The following is a 17,192-nucleotide window of genomic DNA, read 5'->3' as shown; positions in this document are numbered from 1 at the left end:
CATTGTTGGTTCCAGTGTGTCTGCAAAGTGTCACAGTTTGGATTTTCCCCTGTCTTTATATGAGTTTCCATTTTCCTGCCCCTTCCTTTCCTGGTTGGAGGGGGGAATAAGAGCAGTTCTGGTCAGGAGCTTAGCCAGGCATGCGGCTCAGGCATCTTCACCATTAGGGGTAACTTTGAGGTTAGGGATAGCTTAGGGAACCCTAGAGTGAGGGACAGCATAGGAGCCCCCGTCCCTCTCTTTCCTACAGTCACATCATGACACTTGGGGCCGATACTTTAGTGCACATAGTTTTTTTTGTCGCGTTTTTATCATTTTGCACTTTATGTTTATTTTGGGGGGAGTTTATAATTTGGCACAAAGAATATCTTCCTTAAAGGCCTTATCCAGGTCTTTTATATGATCAGTATATTTGGGGGGGGGGGGGGGGCAACAGCCCTTTAAAAGATTTAGCACCATTTTGTTTCCTGCACCTATATCTTTGTTAGGGTTTGTGGTCATAAATCAGCAAAGAGGAGCTCTGAAAAAAAAAAGACATAAAAGAATTATAAATGAATCCCTCCCATTGGAATGTTAGGAGGAGTTCACTGATGGATCCTCAGTTAACTCATTCTGCAGCCAGCATAAGCAGTGAAGCTCAGAGGCTCTAGAAGGCGAAGGGTGCAACATTTTTAACAGAACTCAATTACAAAAAGGATTTTTGGTCCAAAATACATGCACTTAATTGAAGAAAAAAAAATGTCTCCAAAAAAGGTGAACGGCCCCTTTAATATCCTCTTAAAAGTCTCTCCTAGTTCACACCACGTCTCCTGTTCTCTTCGGCATGACCTGCGAGCGCAGCCACAGCTTCCCCTGTCAGAGCAGAGTGGCAGCATGGTCACGGAGGGCACAGCCGCGTGCCAGAGGGAGTCTGCGCGAAAAATGACAAGAAGGAAGGCGCGAGGGAAGGATGTGGTGCTACATAATGCAACATAACAGCATGTACCACGCTGCCCTGGATGACAATACTCCGAGAAGACAGACGCCGGGGATGTCAGACATTGTAAGGAAGAAAAAGAGGAATTATTACCAGTTTTGCTATCTTTTACCCCACTTTGAGAGAATTTGTCTGTCGTTCGTTAAGCTGCTCCCACTTTCAAGAAACTTGGTGTCACACAGAGGTTTTTACGAGCTTCGCCGACTGTCATGGTGGCATCAAGATCTGTTCAGACTACAGATTCTGACACCCCGCCTGAGAAATTCTCTGAGGTCTGTATTCAGCGCAGGCTGACTCGGGCATTGACCAACAGATTGGTAGTTCATAGGCAGGCTAGCAAGAGTTAATCCCTGCTGGTCTGCTTGTAAGTCATTTTTGATCACATGTTGTGGCGGAGCCAATCACATCTGCTTCCCTCCTATATATGCTGGCTGGACACTTCCATTAATGCCAGCTATAGTTTATCTTAGTCTGGATCACAGCACCTCACCAGACCAGCTATCTGTTGGTTGCTATACTTGTTGTGGTGTTAAAGTGAATCTGTCACTAGGTTTTTGCCACCTAATCTGAGAGAGAGCAGCATAACGTAGGGGCGGAGACCCTGATTTCAGCGGTGTCACTTACTGGGCTGCTTAGTGAAGTTTTGATCAAATTAGCAGTAGATTAGGACTACTTAGCGTGCTGCAGGTAGTCCAGCATATTCATGAGCTCTGTATAACTGCTAGATCTGCAGCAGAGAAAACAGTGATTTTATCAAAATAACATCACACACCTCAGTAAGTGACACATTGCTGGAATCAGGGGCTCTGTCTCTACAGTTTGCTGAGCTCAGATGGGGGGAGCAAAAACGTGGTGACAGATTCCCTTTAACCCTTGTTTTTTTGTCGCCATCTTCCTGCTCTTGCTTTTCTCTTTAGTCTCTCATTGTCTATTCCTGTGTGTTTTCAGTGTGTTACAGTTTTGATTTTCCCGTCCTTATCTGCGTTTTCATTTCTCTTGCACCTTCTTTCCATGGTGGGATTGGAGAATAAGATCAGTTCTGGTCATGATCCTACCCAGGTAAGGGATCTGGCATCTCCACCATTAGGGGTAACCCTGAGGTTAGGGATGACCTAGGGACCCCTAGAGTGAGGGACAGTATAAGAGCCCCATGTACCTCACTTTCCTATAGTCATATGACACTTGGGGCCGATACTTTATTGCACATGGAGTATTTTGTCGCGTTTTTAGCATTTTACACTTCGTTTGATTTTGGGAAAACTTAAAATGCACCATTGTGGGCAGAGTGTAGGGTTTTCATATGATTTTGCCTAATCATTTACTCTCAGTCTAAATGATGAATCTGACCCAAAGTCTGTGCACAATTTGTGACTTATATACTGGATACAATGCACAGCCCTCCAGAGAACCCAAAACATCTTTAAAAAAAGGGGGACATTTTTACAAAGAACGCTATTTATGGACAGTGAGTAATAGGCCGGGATGGTCCCCGTTAGATAATAATATTCTATGTATTATTTTTAATGTCTGATTCTGCGGTGGAACATCGGATGCGGCTTAGTAATGAAATCCTCGCCGCATTCCTGTAATTTCTGTTGACATGTCGCTTTAGTCGCTGGCTATCGGTGACGGTCCCGGATGTGGCGCCCTGACTCGCCCCCCCACTGCCTCCATGAATGTGCAGAAGGCAGGCCGCTCCTCTGACAGCTGGAAACATCACATGGAGTGACACTTTAAGCCCAAGAGGCTGCGGGTAAAGCCAGGATCAGAAGGCAGGATTAATATTAGACAGGAGAAAGCAGAGATAAAAATCTTCATGGATCGTCATTTGGATCACGATTGCCGGGAAGCGAGACCGGAGGGCCGGCTGCAAAGCCTGCGTCACCCCATAAAGCGATTTATACTGCACTCACTCATCCCACACAGGCCTTGGATATGCACCCTTAATTATTGATAGCGGTAATATATAGATATTTACTAAAATGCACTCAGTCCCTCTGCAGAGCGGCGCCAGCCGTCCCGTCACCTGACACAATGCACATGGCGCTTATCAAAGCCGGCCTCGGAGAGATCGCTGCGTCCTGATAACCTGCATCCTCCAAGGAGCTGATACAACATCAGGCTACAAACGTGTTTATTAAAAAAAAAAAAATTTAAAAAAAAAAAATTATAATTATATCTATGTATGTATATATATATATATATATATATATATATATATATATATATATATATATATATATATATATATATATATATATATATATATATATATATATATATATATATATATATATATATAATATATATATATACACACACATATATATATATATACACATACATACATATACATATATACACACACACACATTTTTTATTATATATACAGTGCCTACAAGTAGTATTCAACCCCCTGCAGGTTTAGCAGGTTTACACATTCGGAAGTAACTTGGCATTGTGACATTTGGACTGTAGATCAGCCTGGAAGTGTGAAATGCAGTGCAGCAAAAAAGAATGTTTTTTTTGTTTTTTGTTTTTTTTAAATTGTGAAAAGTTTATTCAGAGGGTCATTTATTATTCAACCCCTCAAACCACCAGAATTCTCTTTGGTTCCCCTAAAGTATTAAGAAGTATTTCAGGCACAAAGAACAATGAGCTTCACATGTTTGGATTAATTATCTCTTTTTCCAGCCTTTTCTGACTAATTAAGACCCTCCCCAAACTTGTGAACAGCACTCATACATGGTCAACATGGGAAAGACAAAGGAGCATTCCAAGGCCATCAGAGACAAGATCGTGGAGGGTCACAAGGCTGGCAAGGGGTACAAAACCCTTTCCAAGGAGTTGGGCCTACCTGTCTCCACTGTTGGGAGCATCATCCGGAAGTGGAAGGCTTATGGAACTACTGTTAGCCTTCCATGGCCTGGACAGCCTTTGAAACTTTCCTCCCGTGCCGAGGCCACGCTTGTCCGAAGAGTCAAGGCTAACCCAAGGACAACAAGGAAGGATCTCCGGGAAGATCTCATGGCAGTGGGGACATTGGTTTCAGTCAATACCATAAGTAACGTACTCCACCGCAATGGTCTCTGTTCCAGACGAGCCCATAAGGTACCTTTACTTTCAAAGCGTCATGTCAAGGCTCGTGTACAGTTTGCTCATGATCACTTGGAGGACTCTGAGACAGACTGGTTCAAGGTTCTCTGGTCTGATGAGACCAAGATCGAGATCTTTGGTGCCAACCACACACGTGACGTTTGGAGACTGGATGGCACTGCATACGACCCCAAGAATACCATCCCTACAGTCAAGCATGGTGGTGGCAGCATCAAGCTGTGGGGCTGTTTCTCAGCCAAGGGGCCTGGCCATCTGGTCCGCATCCATGGGAAGATGGATAGCACGGCCTACCTGGAGATTTTGGCCAAGAACCTCCGCTCCTCCATCAAGGATCTTAAGATGGGTCGTCATTTCATCTTCCAACAAGACAACGACCCAAAGCACACAGCCAAGAAAACCAAGGCCTGGTTCAAGAGGGAAAAAATCAAGGTGTTGCAGTGGCCTAGTCAGTCTCCTGACCTTATCCCAATTGAAAACTTGTGGAAGGAGCTCAAGATTAAAGTCCACATGAGACACCCAAAGAACCTAGATAACTTGGAGAAGATCTGCATGGAGGAGTGGGCCAAAATAACTCCAGAGACCTGTGCCGGCCTGATCAGGTCTTATAAAAGACGATTATTAGCTGTAATTGCAAACAAGGGTTATTCCACAAAATATTAAACCTAGGGGTTGAATAATAATTGACCCACACTTTTATGTTGAAAATGTATTAAAATTTAACTGAGCAACATAACTTGTTGGTTTGTAAGATTTATGCATCTGTTAATAAATCCTGCTCTTGTTTGAAGTTTGCAGGCTCTAACTTATTTGCATCTTATCAAACCTGCTAAATCTGCAGGGGGTTGAATACTACTTGTAGGCACTGTACGTGTGTATGTGTGTATGTAAAATTATATACGATATATATATATACAGTATGGTATATTTTCTTTTGCACAAACCTCAGGGGGATTCCTCCGCTGCGATCCACCCAGTGATCTATATAATGAGCTCCTATAATTCCCAGCAGAAGGAATATTCATATATACACCAGACACGTAAACCTTCCTGGATCTATAGAAAAGGTCAAAAGGAGCAGCTGCCGTATGGATTATACCGAATACATGACGCTGCACGTAAAAACCCTTTATTTTCGTTCCCTGGGGCGCAAGTATATTGTATTTTTTCTCCGGATTATGGGTCTCTCGCCCCCAGAGCACCATAAAATCACTCAACTTCATTTTTTTTTATGCACATCTGTCCAATAGGGGTCTCAAATATTTAAAAAAAAAAAACAGTTTCTCACCTCCAGTTTTTTTTCCTTTTTTTTAAGGGGTTGTCTAATCTATCCTCAGCTCCCCTTGCCTTCCTGTGCACTGGAAAGAGGGCGGCATGCTGCTAAACAGGGCCAGCTTCAGGTTTTTGTGGGCCCCGTGCAAAGGAGTCCCAGTGGGCACCTTTAACACATACCATGATTCATAATTATAATATATAGAGGTTGCAGGCTGTGTGTACAGCATATACATTATGTGTGTATATGCAGAATTCCCCCTTGCGCACTCTCTTCTCCCCCTGTGCAGTCTCTTCCCCATGTGCTTCTCTCTTCTCCCCCTGTGCGGTCTCTTCCCCATGCACTCTCTTCTCCCCTGTGCAGTCTCTTCCCCATGTGCTTCTCTCTTCTCCCCCTGTGCGGTCTCTTCCCCATGCACTCTCTTCTCCCCTGTGCAGTCTCTTCCCCATGTGCTTCTCTTTTCTCCCCCTGTGCGGTCTCTTCCCCATGCACACTCTTCTCCCCTGTGCAGTCTCTTCCCCATGTGCTTCTCTCTTCTCCCCCTGTGCGGTCTCTTCCCCATGCACTCTCTTCTCCCCTGTGCAGTCTCTTCCCCATGTGCTTCTCTTTTCTCCCCCTGTGCGGTCTCTTCCCCATGCACTCTCTTCTCCCCTGTGCAGTCTCTTCCCCATGTGCTTCTCTCTTCTCCCCTGTGCAGTTTCTCCCCAAGCACTTCTCTCTTCTCTGCGTCTATTTCCCATGCGGTCTCTCTTCTCCCACTGTTCGGTCTCTGTCCTGTCCTGTGCCGTCTCTCCATTCCTCTTGTGTGGTGTCTCCCCCATGCGCTCTCTTCTCCTCCTGTGCAGTCTCTCCCCATGCGTTCTCCTCCCCCTTTGCGATCTCTCCCCCCATGCGCTCTTTTCTCACCCTCTGCGGTCTCTCCCCAAGTGCTGTTTCTTCTCCTCCTGTGCGGTCTCTCCCCCATGCACTCCTTTCTCTCCCTGTGCAGTTTCTCCCCCCATGAGCTCTCTTCTCTCCCTGTGCGGTCTCTCCCCCACGCCCACTGGGACTCTTTCGCCCGGGGCCCACAAAAACCTGGAGCCGGCCCTGACCCGGGCCCCATACATCATCAAGGGCTGGGGACACCGTCGAGCAAGCAGCGCTGATTGAGTCCCTGACAGCGAATGGGCCCTTGTTTGTCCAGGGGCCCGGCACTTGCCTGGGTGGTAATACCAGCCCTGCTCCTAAATACTGATTGGCATGCTCTCCTTTACAAAGGCAGCATTAGAGGAGCACAGTGGCGCAAATCCAACCAGCTCCGGAGCTGCGCTCACAAGCTCCAAAGCACAAAAGCTTACAAGTGCATGCTCCTTGCTTAGGAAACCAGCCACCTATGATAAACTGCAAAGGAAAATTGCAAAGTTGCTGCTTTTTTACCAGTGAGACGGTCCCTTTAATTGCTCCCTACATAATGAGAAACGTGCATTGAAACAGAAATAGATTAATTTAGCTAAATATTTATATCTAAAGAGAGCGGGTCTCCAGCTCCGGAGATCAGCCAGTATCGGAGGATGTGAAGCCCTTCCCCCACCCTCAGGCTGGTACGTTTTAATAAATCAAGGCCACCCCTTGACTCTCCGTCACGATTGAGAGTAATGATTTTAATAAATCAAAGCCCTAACGGGTTAGTCGGAGCGGTGGCCTTGATTTATTAAAATCTGCGCTCAGAATCTCAGCCTCATCCCGCTGAAAACAGCTGGAGTTCCTTGAAGTGACTGTGTCTTTACCGATATCGCCGCAGCCATCGGCATGGCCGTGGACACGCTCTTCTGGATCAATATCCTCACACGTTCACGCAGACATGATATTGTACGGCGCGGCCATACATAAAATTAAAGGCGACGTGGACTCGTGGTGGAGCGGTTTCACTCCCATCTAACCGCTCATTAAATTTGTCACAGCGTTGCACAAAATCTATTTGCCCGTTCTTACCACTGTGCGTCGGTACTGCCATGGTGTTGGCCAGCTGGTACAGCCGCTGCTGCTGCTCCTCAAAACTGCCGTGCTCATTAAGTGCCGACATCATACGTCTGTAATGCTCCTCGGGGGTCATTTGAGCCAATGGCTCCTCCAGTAAAGGAGTCTGAGAGTTTTCTGCAAAAGAAAAAAAAAAAACGTAAAAACCTTTTCATATATAAAACTGGACTGTGACATTGCAACAATTACCAAATCAAGGTAACAAGTCTGTGCTTAAAAGGGACATTATAATCTAGACAAAAAGACTGATGGCACTCCCAAAACTGAACAAGACATATAATAGCAAAAAAGACAGTTGCACTCTGTAATGCTAAAGCATGCAAATAATAAATGCAAGAATATAGATATGCATTACGACTTATAGAAATCTAGGAAAAAAAATAGATATTTAGCATAAAAAATGGTCATTTCAATATCTGCCCAGTAGCCATGTCAAGGCATATCTCGTATACTGGGAACCTACACTAAACTGAAGCCTCTCTCATTAGTCACAAGTGATTTTATTCTTCAGTAGCAGGTTCCTACTTGCCCATACACATGGAGGGTTGTATCCCAAAAAGAGGCTTCAGTTCAGTGTAGGGTCCCAGTAACGAAATATGCCTTGACGTGGCTACTGGGCAGATATAGAAATGGCCATTTTTGTCTGCTAAATATCTCGATTCCTCCTAGATTTCTATAAGCTGTAATGCATGTCTATATTCTTGTATTCAGTGTTTGCATGCTTTAGCATTGCAGAATGCAACCGACTTTTTGCTACAAGGGACAGTAAACCTAGACATTTTCTGGTTGGATTTTCTGCAGATTACTGATCAAATAGTCGGGTAAAAAAAAATCCTGCGGAGGAAACGGGATAATCTGCTTCTGATCTTTTTCAAACTTTTGGCTGAGAAATTAATAAGGAGTTGGAGCTTAACAATCATTTCCCTTTGGTGAAGACAGGGCATGGGGAGAGGATCCTGCTGCAGTCAGTTGTCTAGTAGATCAGTGTCTCACCTTATTTCTCCAGAATGGGGGCCCTTCGATCCTTTGTTTTGATCCAGCATCTGACCACCCGGGAGCAGTTGAGGTGGCTGCGCATGCGCTGGCACTCTAGATCTATTGTGCAGCCACTTCTCCTCTCACTGGTGGTCGAACTTGACTTGAACAGAACAAGACCCCCATTCTGGAGTTAGGGGTGGGTCCTGCGAATATGCCATAAGTGTCTCTCATGAGACAACCCCATTGACTATAATGGACCTCGTATATGAGAGTGCAGTTGTTGGCTACAGTAACCAAGTTTCAGCTGCTATTTTCTCGAAGCATGCCTCAAGTTTGGAAGTAATCTCCTATCTGGGGGATAGGAGACAACCTCCCAATTGCTGGGACCCCCACCGATCCTGAGAGCGGAGAACACTGGTGGTCGATCATGTACCTGGACGCTCAACTCCTTCTCATGGGAGTGCCAAAGAGCATACGACCGAAGCCCATTTCCGGTAGTCCCCTAACTCCATCCACACAAGGTTTTTGGGAGCCTCAGATCTCAGGATCTTTGGAGTCCCAGCGGCTGGACCCTTAATAATCAGAAAGTTATCCGAAACCCCACGAATAGGGCATAACTCCCAAATTTGAGCATATCCTTTTATTACAAACACATTGGTTGCATCAACATAACTGTAGGACACACCTGAGAATTTTTGAGAGCTTCTTCATTAATCTCAAGCTTAAAAATGTGTTGGGGAAGCCTATTTTTTTGGTTCTTATTTTCCCCCTTTTATCTGATGTCTATAGAAGTTTTTTTATTGTCTGGTTGCTAAAATAGAATCAAACAGGCTCCAGGTTTGGTCTAACTGGCTCCTAAAATGTAATTAATAATAATAGGTCCAGCGCTGATATAGGACATAACACAATATTCCCGAGCTTCACACCTGCACCTCGCAATGTAGATGCACACCTGGGTACACAGACTAATCAAAAACGTGTCTCCAGACGCCCCTGTGCCTATATTTATAGTATGCCGTCACCTGCACACGCACGACTCACTGACCTTTCTGGAAATAGGCAGAGCCAGCCTTGGGGGAACGAAAACGCAATTACATTCATAAAGACGGCAGCGTGACGCTTCCAGGGCACGAAAAACACACAAACAGATGAGACGACGACGACGACTATCCTCGAAAAAGAGGAAAATGCTTTTGTGGGTGTAAAACCTTCTGCAAGGCCTGTGCAATGAATAGAAGCGAGCGAGGCTGAAGGACACAATGTTCATTGCCTTTATAAAGCGATCTGCGGATGCCGAGCCTCACAGAGGAAATCAACCACAAAGAAGAAGGGACAATTTTTGGTCAACTTGCCTTCAGAGATGAACTCTCCGCAGTGCACAGAAGAGACGGAGACCGCTGGCCAGGGAAATGCTTTAAAGGGGAAATTAACTGGGTTTTTTTAAATCAGGTTTATGTGCTAAATGAATATTTAAAAGATAAATAAAAAATAATAAAAATAAATCAAAACGGTGACATTTTTACACTTTGGACTAAGCCAAATACTAGACTCCTACTTCCTTTAATGATCTATGTCTGGGCGCATAGATCATTATAAGAAGTAGGAGTCTAGTATTTGGCTTAGTCCCCAACGTAAAAATTGCAACATCTGACTTTTTTTTTTTTTAAACTAAAGATAGTCTTATTATAAATATATTATATACTAGTTGTAGTACCCAGGCGTTACCCGGGATAGTAACTGTCTCTCCGAGTTTCTGTCTGTCTCTGTATCAGTTTCTGTCTGTCTCTCTCTATCTCTGTGTCTCTCCCTTTCTCTGTCTGTCTCTCTCTCTATCTGTGTCTCTCCCTTTCTCTGTGTCTGTCTGTCTCTCTATCTCTGTGTCTCTCCCTTTCTCTGTGTCTGTCTGTCTCTCTATCTCTGTGTCTCTCCGTTTCTCTCTCTATCTCTGTCTCTCCCTTTCTCTGTGTCTGTCTGTCTCTCTCTATCTCTGTGTCTCTCCCTTTCTCTGTGTCTGTCTCTCTCTCTATCTCTGTGTCTCTCCCTTTCTCTGTCTGTCTCTCTCTCTCTCTCTCTCTATCTCTGTGTCTCTCCCTTTCTCTGTGTCTGTCTGTCTCTCTATCTCTGTGTCTCTCCCTTTCTCTGTGTCTGTCTGTCTCTCTCTCTATCTCTGTGTCTCTCCCTTTCTCTGTGTCTGTCTGTCTCTCTATCTCTGTGTCTCTCCCTTTCTCTGTGTCTGTCTGTCTCTCTCTATCTCTGTGTCTCTCCCTTTCTGTGTCTGTCTCTCTCTGTCTGTCAGTCTCGTTCCAGGTCTGTCTCTGTGCCCGGCTGTCTCTTTCCAGGGCTGTCTCTTTCCAGGGCTGTCTCGTTCCAGGTCTGTCTCTGTGCCCGGCTGTCTCTTTCCAGGGCTGTCTCTTTCCAGGGCTGTCTCTTTCCAGGGCTGTCTCTTTCCAGGGCTGTCTCTTTCCAGGGCTGTCTCTTTCCAGGGCTGTCTCTATCCGTCTCACCACTGACATCATATTACCATTTTGTTATGGCAACCACTGACAGTTGCTATTAATGACCTTTAGCTCCCACCTCCATTCAGTTAAATGGAGACGTTTTTTTTGAGTGGAACTGTAAAGCGCGGGGTTACATTTTCCTGTCAAAACATAGTCTATGACGTTCCCTGGGTCACATGGGGCGTCTGTGCAAAATTTCGTGATTGTAAAGGTGACGGTGCGGATTCCTTTAGCGGACATACATACACATACATACATACACTGAGCTTTATATATTAGATTTGTTTGATAGGACTATCTTTAGTTTAAATTAAAAAAATAAATCAAAATGTTGACATTTTCACACTGGGGACTAACCCAAATACTAGACTCCTACTTCCTATAATGATCTATGCCCAGATCAGAGCATGTCAATAAGAAAAGTAGGGGCCTAGTATTTGGCTTAGTCCCCAGTGTGATAATTTCAATATCTGACCACTTTTTTAAAACTAAAGAGTCTTAGCAATATTATATATATATATATATATATATATATATATATATATATATATATATATATATATATATATATATATATATATATTAATAAGATGTTTGTTTATTATATATCACTATTTAAAAAAAAAAAAAAAAAAAAAAGTTGTAATTCTCACACTGGCCACTAGGTCTAATACTAGACTCACACTTCCTGTTTTTTGTGTCTGTTTTTTTTCTAATCCTTGTGGGCTATAGGCTGCTGACTTGTATAGAAGGGTTTTCTAGACCTGCCCTTTTCCGGGCATAGATCATTATAGGAAGCAGGAGCCCAGTATTTGGCTTAGTCCTCAGTGTTGTAATTTCAACATTTGACTATGTTTGTTTTTTAAACTAAAGATAGTCCTATCAAACTATATATATATATATAGTTTGATAGGACTATCTTTAGTTTAAAAAACAAACATAGTCAAATGTTGAAATTACAACACTGAGGACTAAGCCAAATACTGGGCTCCTGCTTCCTATAATGATCTATGCCCGGAAAAGGGCAGGTCTAGAAAACCCTTCTATACAAGTCAGCAGCCTATAGCCCACAAGGATTAGAAAAAAAACAGACACAAAAAACAGGAAGTGTGAGTCTAGTATTAGACCTAGTGGCCAGTGTGAGAATTACAACTTTTTTTTTTTTTTTTTAAATAGTGATATATAATAAACAAACATCTTATTAATTTAAAAAAAAATACATTTGACATAAAAACCTGGATATAAACAATAGATGTCTGCCTGATGACACATTCAAGGGTTATTGAAGTCTCTCCTGCACTCGGACCACTAGCAATAATGCACATGAGGTGGGGATTGAGAAGTCACTGGACCAGCTCCTCAATGAAAACGAAGGGCCATTATATATATTAAAAAGATGTTGGACAACCAAGTTATAAAGATTCCCTCCCCCTCCACCCTCAAAAAAAAAAAAAATAAATATTATATTATAATATATATATACAAATAAGAAAGCCGCGGAGACACCATCACGTGTTTCTCAACGCTGGCAGGAAACTAGCCAGGTCTTTCACTGGGAAGGAACAACCACGGGAAGGGCAATCTCCAGTCAAGGAGACCACCTATACCAAACATGGTATCCATCCACAGACAGCCGTTTCGGGGTATTTGCCCCTCATCAGTGTGGAGTAGGAATCTGGCTAGTGGGGGCAATGCCTAGTATAAGACTACTTAAGCAAGCATTGTTGACCTTAGGGAGATCAACATATCCAACGGGCAATGCTCTAGAATCACTGCGTTGAGAAACACGTGATGGTGTCTCCGCAGTGGATATGTTGATCTCCCTAAGGTCAACAATGCTTGCTTAAGTAGTCTTATACTAGGCATTGCCCCAACTAGCCAGATTCCTACTCCACACTGATGAGGGGCAAATACCCCGAAACGGCTGTCTGTGGATGGATACCATGTTTGGTATAGGTGGTCTCCTTGACTGGAGATTGCCCTTCCCGTGGTTGTTCCTTCCCGGTGAAAGACCTGGCTAGTTTCCTGCCAGCGTTGAGAAACACGTGATGGTGTCTCCGCGGCTTTCTTATTTGCATACTTCCCAGGGGGCAATGCTCTAGAATCACTGCGTTGAGAAACACGTGATGGTGTCTCCGCAGTGGATATGTTGATCTCCCTAAGGTCAACAATGCTTGCTTAAATAATATATATATATATATATATATATATATATAGTTATTATTTATTTTTTTACTTTTTTTTTTAAACCTGGTTGTTTTACTGATTTGTAACAAGGATTTTACAAAAAAAATATTTTTGTTTACTTCATTGTGACATGACATATCCACCATGGATGAGAGCAGTGATCAGTATTTGGAAACACACTATACACAGATTCTCCAGCCACAGGTGATTGGTCATTAGATGTTATTTGGGCAGATTACACGATTTCTGATCCAGGGATGCACGATGCGCCTTGTAATACACAGGTTGACACCATAATCTGCTCATGCTTTTGGATTAGAGGAGGAAAAAAAAAAAAAAAAAAAGAGAAAACGCCAAGACATGGGTCTCTAATTACCAAGTGCCCAGACAAAATCTGATCTGGAGCTTTAAATGCCCTCAGCTCCCCCTAATACCGTGCTCAGCGCAGCTTTCCTGTGTCTGCTCCGGTCATTACCGGCTAATATGGCCAAAGACTGGACATTGATCCAGCCAAATCTCCGAAAAGGCACCAGAAAGGGGATGGATGGAGTAGACAGCAGCATCTGTCCGTCTGTCTTCCTTCCCCTCTGACTCGCAAGAACGATAATTATCTGGTGACTGACGGAGACGCTCTAGCCAATTAGCGGGTGCACTGCGTCTTCCCGGCAGCTGGAAAGGTTGATTGGGTCATAGAGTGGACGGGACAGACAAACTACTCATCTTACAATGGTGCCGAGTGCCGGAAACCTCTCCGGGAGGGGGGGGGGGGGGGGAGATTATAGAATAGCAATTAAGGTAAGGAAAAGAAAACAAAAAAAATCCCCAAAACATTATTTCCCTCCCCCCCCCCAAATGAAAAAATGTAAAAAAAGGAACACAAAGCACACCTAGACGTTTCCCGCTGGAGCCAAACTTTTTTGCATTTTTTTTTTCTATTATCAGTTCTTACTATCTGGCCAGTTAAAATAAAAAAAAAAATAATAATTATATTTATATATATTTTTATATATATATATATATATATATATATATATATATATATATATATATATATATATATTTATTTATATGTATATATATATTAAAAAATATATATATAGTAATAGACTAAAAAAAAAAAAAATGAAATTTTCACCTGGACCGGGCTATATCTGTACCTAATAGTAATGAAACTTTTTAAAGACTAATATAGGAAGGTGGAAATGATCAAACAGAGGAGATGGAACCCAATTTTCCGTTATACCGAAACCCCCGGCGCCGTCATTCATGACCCTCTAATATTATCTGAAGACTAAGCCACCCGATAACGGCCCGGCACTGAAGGGGTTAACGTCGCAGAGTGTTTTGTTTTTTGTTGTTTTTTTTTAAGGCCTCCAACCGGGTTCATTGTGCCAGAGCTGTCTTCTAATGAGAATGATTCAAGGAGACCTCAATACAAAGGAAAGAATCTGCACAGGCTCCGAAAATAAAAACACTAATTATTTCTGATTAATATTGTTTGGGAGCGTGAACAGAAGCTCAGAGAATTAATTGCTATGGTTTTTTTTTATTTTTTCTTCCACATTTTTTTTTTTTTTTTATTACCCCTGCTCTGAGCGCAGTGTAATTATCCGCTGTGAGGTCGTAGGTGACCGCGTGTCCTCAAATCCCAACGCCGAAGTTCAAGAAGAAATGCATAAAAAAATAAATAAATAAAAAAATACATAACTGTTATAGACAGGAATTGGTATGAATGGCGTGCGCATGCGCGATCCCTGCTCCGCTCACCGTCTATGGCCACGCATGCGCACAACTGATCCACAAACCTTGAGTCCGGTATGCTCATTCAATCAGTGGACATTGGGATCACTATTGTGATTGCTGGGAGTCCCCCTTTGGTCTCACCCCTTAGTGGTCATACTTTTACCTCCTACCCATAGTATAAGTGATAAGTGTTATTTACGTCACAACCCCTTTAATAGAGAAATCATGATACTTGTAGTTCCACAATTCCTCGCTTGTCTCTTATAAGGCTCTGTTCACACTACTGTCATGCCTTGTATCCAGTTTATCCTTCCCCAGAAAAAAAAACCCAAACAAACAGGCCAAACAGGTTATTCCCAACACAGAGTAGGGGATAGTTTTCTGGTTGTGGAGGGTCCAGCAGCTAGGACCCCAAGTACAGCCCCCACCATAAATGGAGCGTAAGTGTGCATGCTCGGCCTATGCTCCATTCATTTTTTATGGAACTGTCAGAAATTGCTAACTGCAGTCCAATAGTCAATGGAATGGAGCCTGAGAATGTGCACCTCTGCTTAATACATAGTCTATGGGACTGGCAGAAATAGCCAAGTGCTGCACTGCAATAGCCGAGCAAAGTACTATAGTCAAATGTAATTGGGGATGAGCTTGTGTACAGCCACTCCATTCATTGTCTATGGGACTGGTAGAAATAGAGTGCTTTCAGTGCAATAGCCAAGCAAAGTCCAATAGTCACTGGAATGGGGCTGAGAATGTGCACCTATGTTCCATTCATTGTCTATGGGACTGGCAAAATAGCAGACTGCTTGCAGTGTAATAGCCGAACAAAATCCAATAGTCAATGGAATGGGGCTGAGAATGTGCGCATATGCTCTATTCATTGTCTACGGGACTGGAAGAAATAACCGAATGCTTGTAGTGCAATAGCTGAGCAAAGTACCATAATTGATGGAATGGAGGCTGAGCTTGTGTGCCTCTGCTCCAGTCATTGCCTATAGGACTGGCAGAAATAGAGTGCTTTCAGTGTAATAGCTGAGGAAAGTCCAATAGTCAATGGAAATGAATGGTGGCTGAGAATGTGCACCTACGCTTTATTCATTGTCTATGGGACTGGCAGAGATAGCTGAGTGCTGCACTGCAATAGCCGGGCAAATCCAATAGTCATTGGAATGGAGGCTGAGCTTGAGTGCTTCTGCTCCATTTATGGTCTATGGGATTGGCAGAAGTAGATGAGTGCTTTCAGTGCCATAGCTGAGCAAAGTACTATAATCAATGGAATGGGGGCTGAGAGCTTGTGAGCCCCCGCTACATTAATTGTCTATGGGACAGGCAGAAATAGCCGAATGCTTGCAGTGTAATACCTGAGCATAGTACCATAGTCAATAAAATGGAGGCTGAGTATGCACACGTTCACTTAATTCATTGTTTATAGGACTTGCAGAAATTGCTGAGTGCAGCCTAATAGTCAATGGAATGGAGGCTGAGCATGTGCGCTTCTGCTCCATTCATTGTCTGTGGGACTGGCAGAAATAGTAAAGTGCTGCACTGCAATAGGCAAGCAAAGTCCGATAGTCAATGGAATATGGGCTGAGCATGTGCACCGCCGCTTAACGCCTTGTCTATGGGACTGGTAGAAATAGCAGAGTGCAGTCCAATAGTTAATAGAATGATGGCTGAGCATGTGCGCCTTCGGTCCCTTCATTGTCTATGGGACTGGCATAAATAACCGAATGCCTGCAGTGCAATAGTTGGGCAAAGTACTATAGTCAATACTGGATCGTTGATGGTACTGGTGGTCATACCCCAAATGATCAGATATGTTTATCTGCTAGCCTATGGCTAGGGAATAACTTTTTTTTCCTATGTGGAGAAACAACCCCTTTAAAAAAAGGAGCCATAATATGTCAATAGGGTCTAACAGCACCTTTAAATGGTGCAGACAGTTTTTGGCAGTTTTTGATGCTGCAGAAGATGCAGTTCTTGTCAGAAACACTCAAAACCTGAGAAAACTGAACCAAACGCCAGATTAACAAATACAAATTCTAAATGATAAAAGTTGATATAATGCTGCGGTAACACAATACACAGCAGTTTGAGGCATAATTATCCACAGCATTTTGAAGATAACTCCCAATATGTTAAAGGTGAATCTGTCACCAGGTTTTTGCAACCTAATCTGAGAGCAGTGTAACGTAGGAGCAGAGATCCTGATTCCAGCGATGTGTCACTTACTGGGCTGCTTAGCATCGTTTTTATAAAATCACTGTTTAATCAGCAGAAGATCATTATTACAGGACTACTTGGCGTGCTGCAGGTATAGTCCAGCATATTCATGAGCTCTGGATAACTGCTAGATCTGCAGCAGAGAAAACAGTGATTTTATCAACATAACAGCAAACAGCTGAGTAAG

At 43.3% G+C, this 17,192-nt stretch overlaps 1 protein-coding gene across 5 annotated transcripts in view; it reads right to left on the bottom strand.

Moving 5' to 3' along the window:
- Nucleotides 1–17,192, bottom strand: part of SAMD11 (sterile alpha motif domain containing 11) — a 223,479-nt gene that overhangs the window by 37,061 nt on the left and 169,226 nt on the right. For all 5 annotated transcript variants that reach the window (XM_075328973.1, XM_075328971.1, XM_075328972.1 and 2 more), the window contains exon 7: nucleotides 7,335–7,496. In XM_075328973.1, the coding sequence (XP_075185088.1) occupies nucleotides 7,335–7,496 (162 nt within the window). The remainder of the gene's footprint in view (nucleotides 1–7,334; nucleotides 7,497–17,192) is intronic.

Source organism: Anomaloglossus baeobatrachus, chromosome 11 (assembly GCF_048569485.1).
Source record: "Anomaloglossus baeobatrachus isolate aAnoBae1 chromosome 11, aAnoBae1.hap1, whole genome shotgun sequence".
Taxonomy (NCBI): Eukaryota; Metazoa; Chordata; class Amphibia; order Anura; family Aromobatidae; genus Anomaloglossus; species Anomaloglossus baeobatrachus.
The sequence above is the reverse complement of the archived record's forward strand: the minus strand, read 5'-3'. Positions and strand labels throughout refer to the sequence as shown.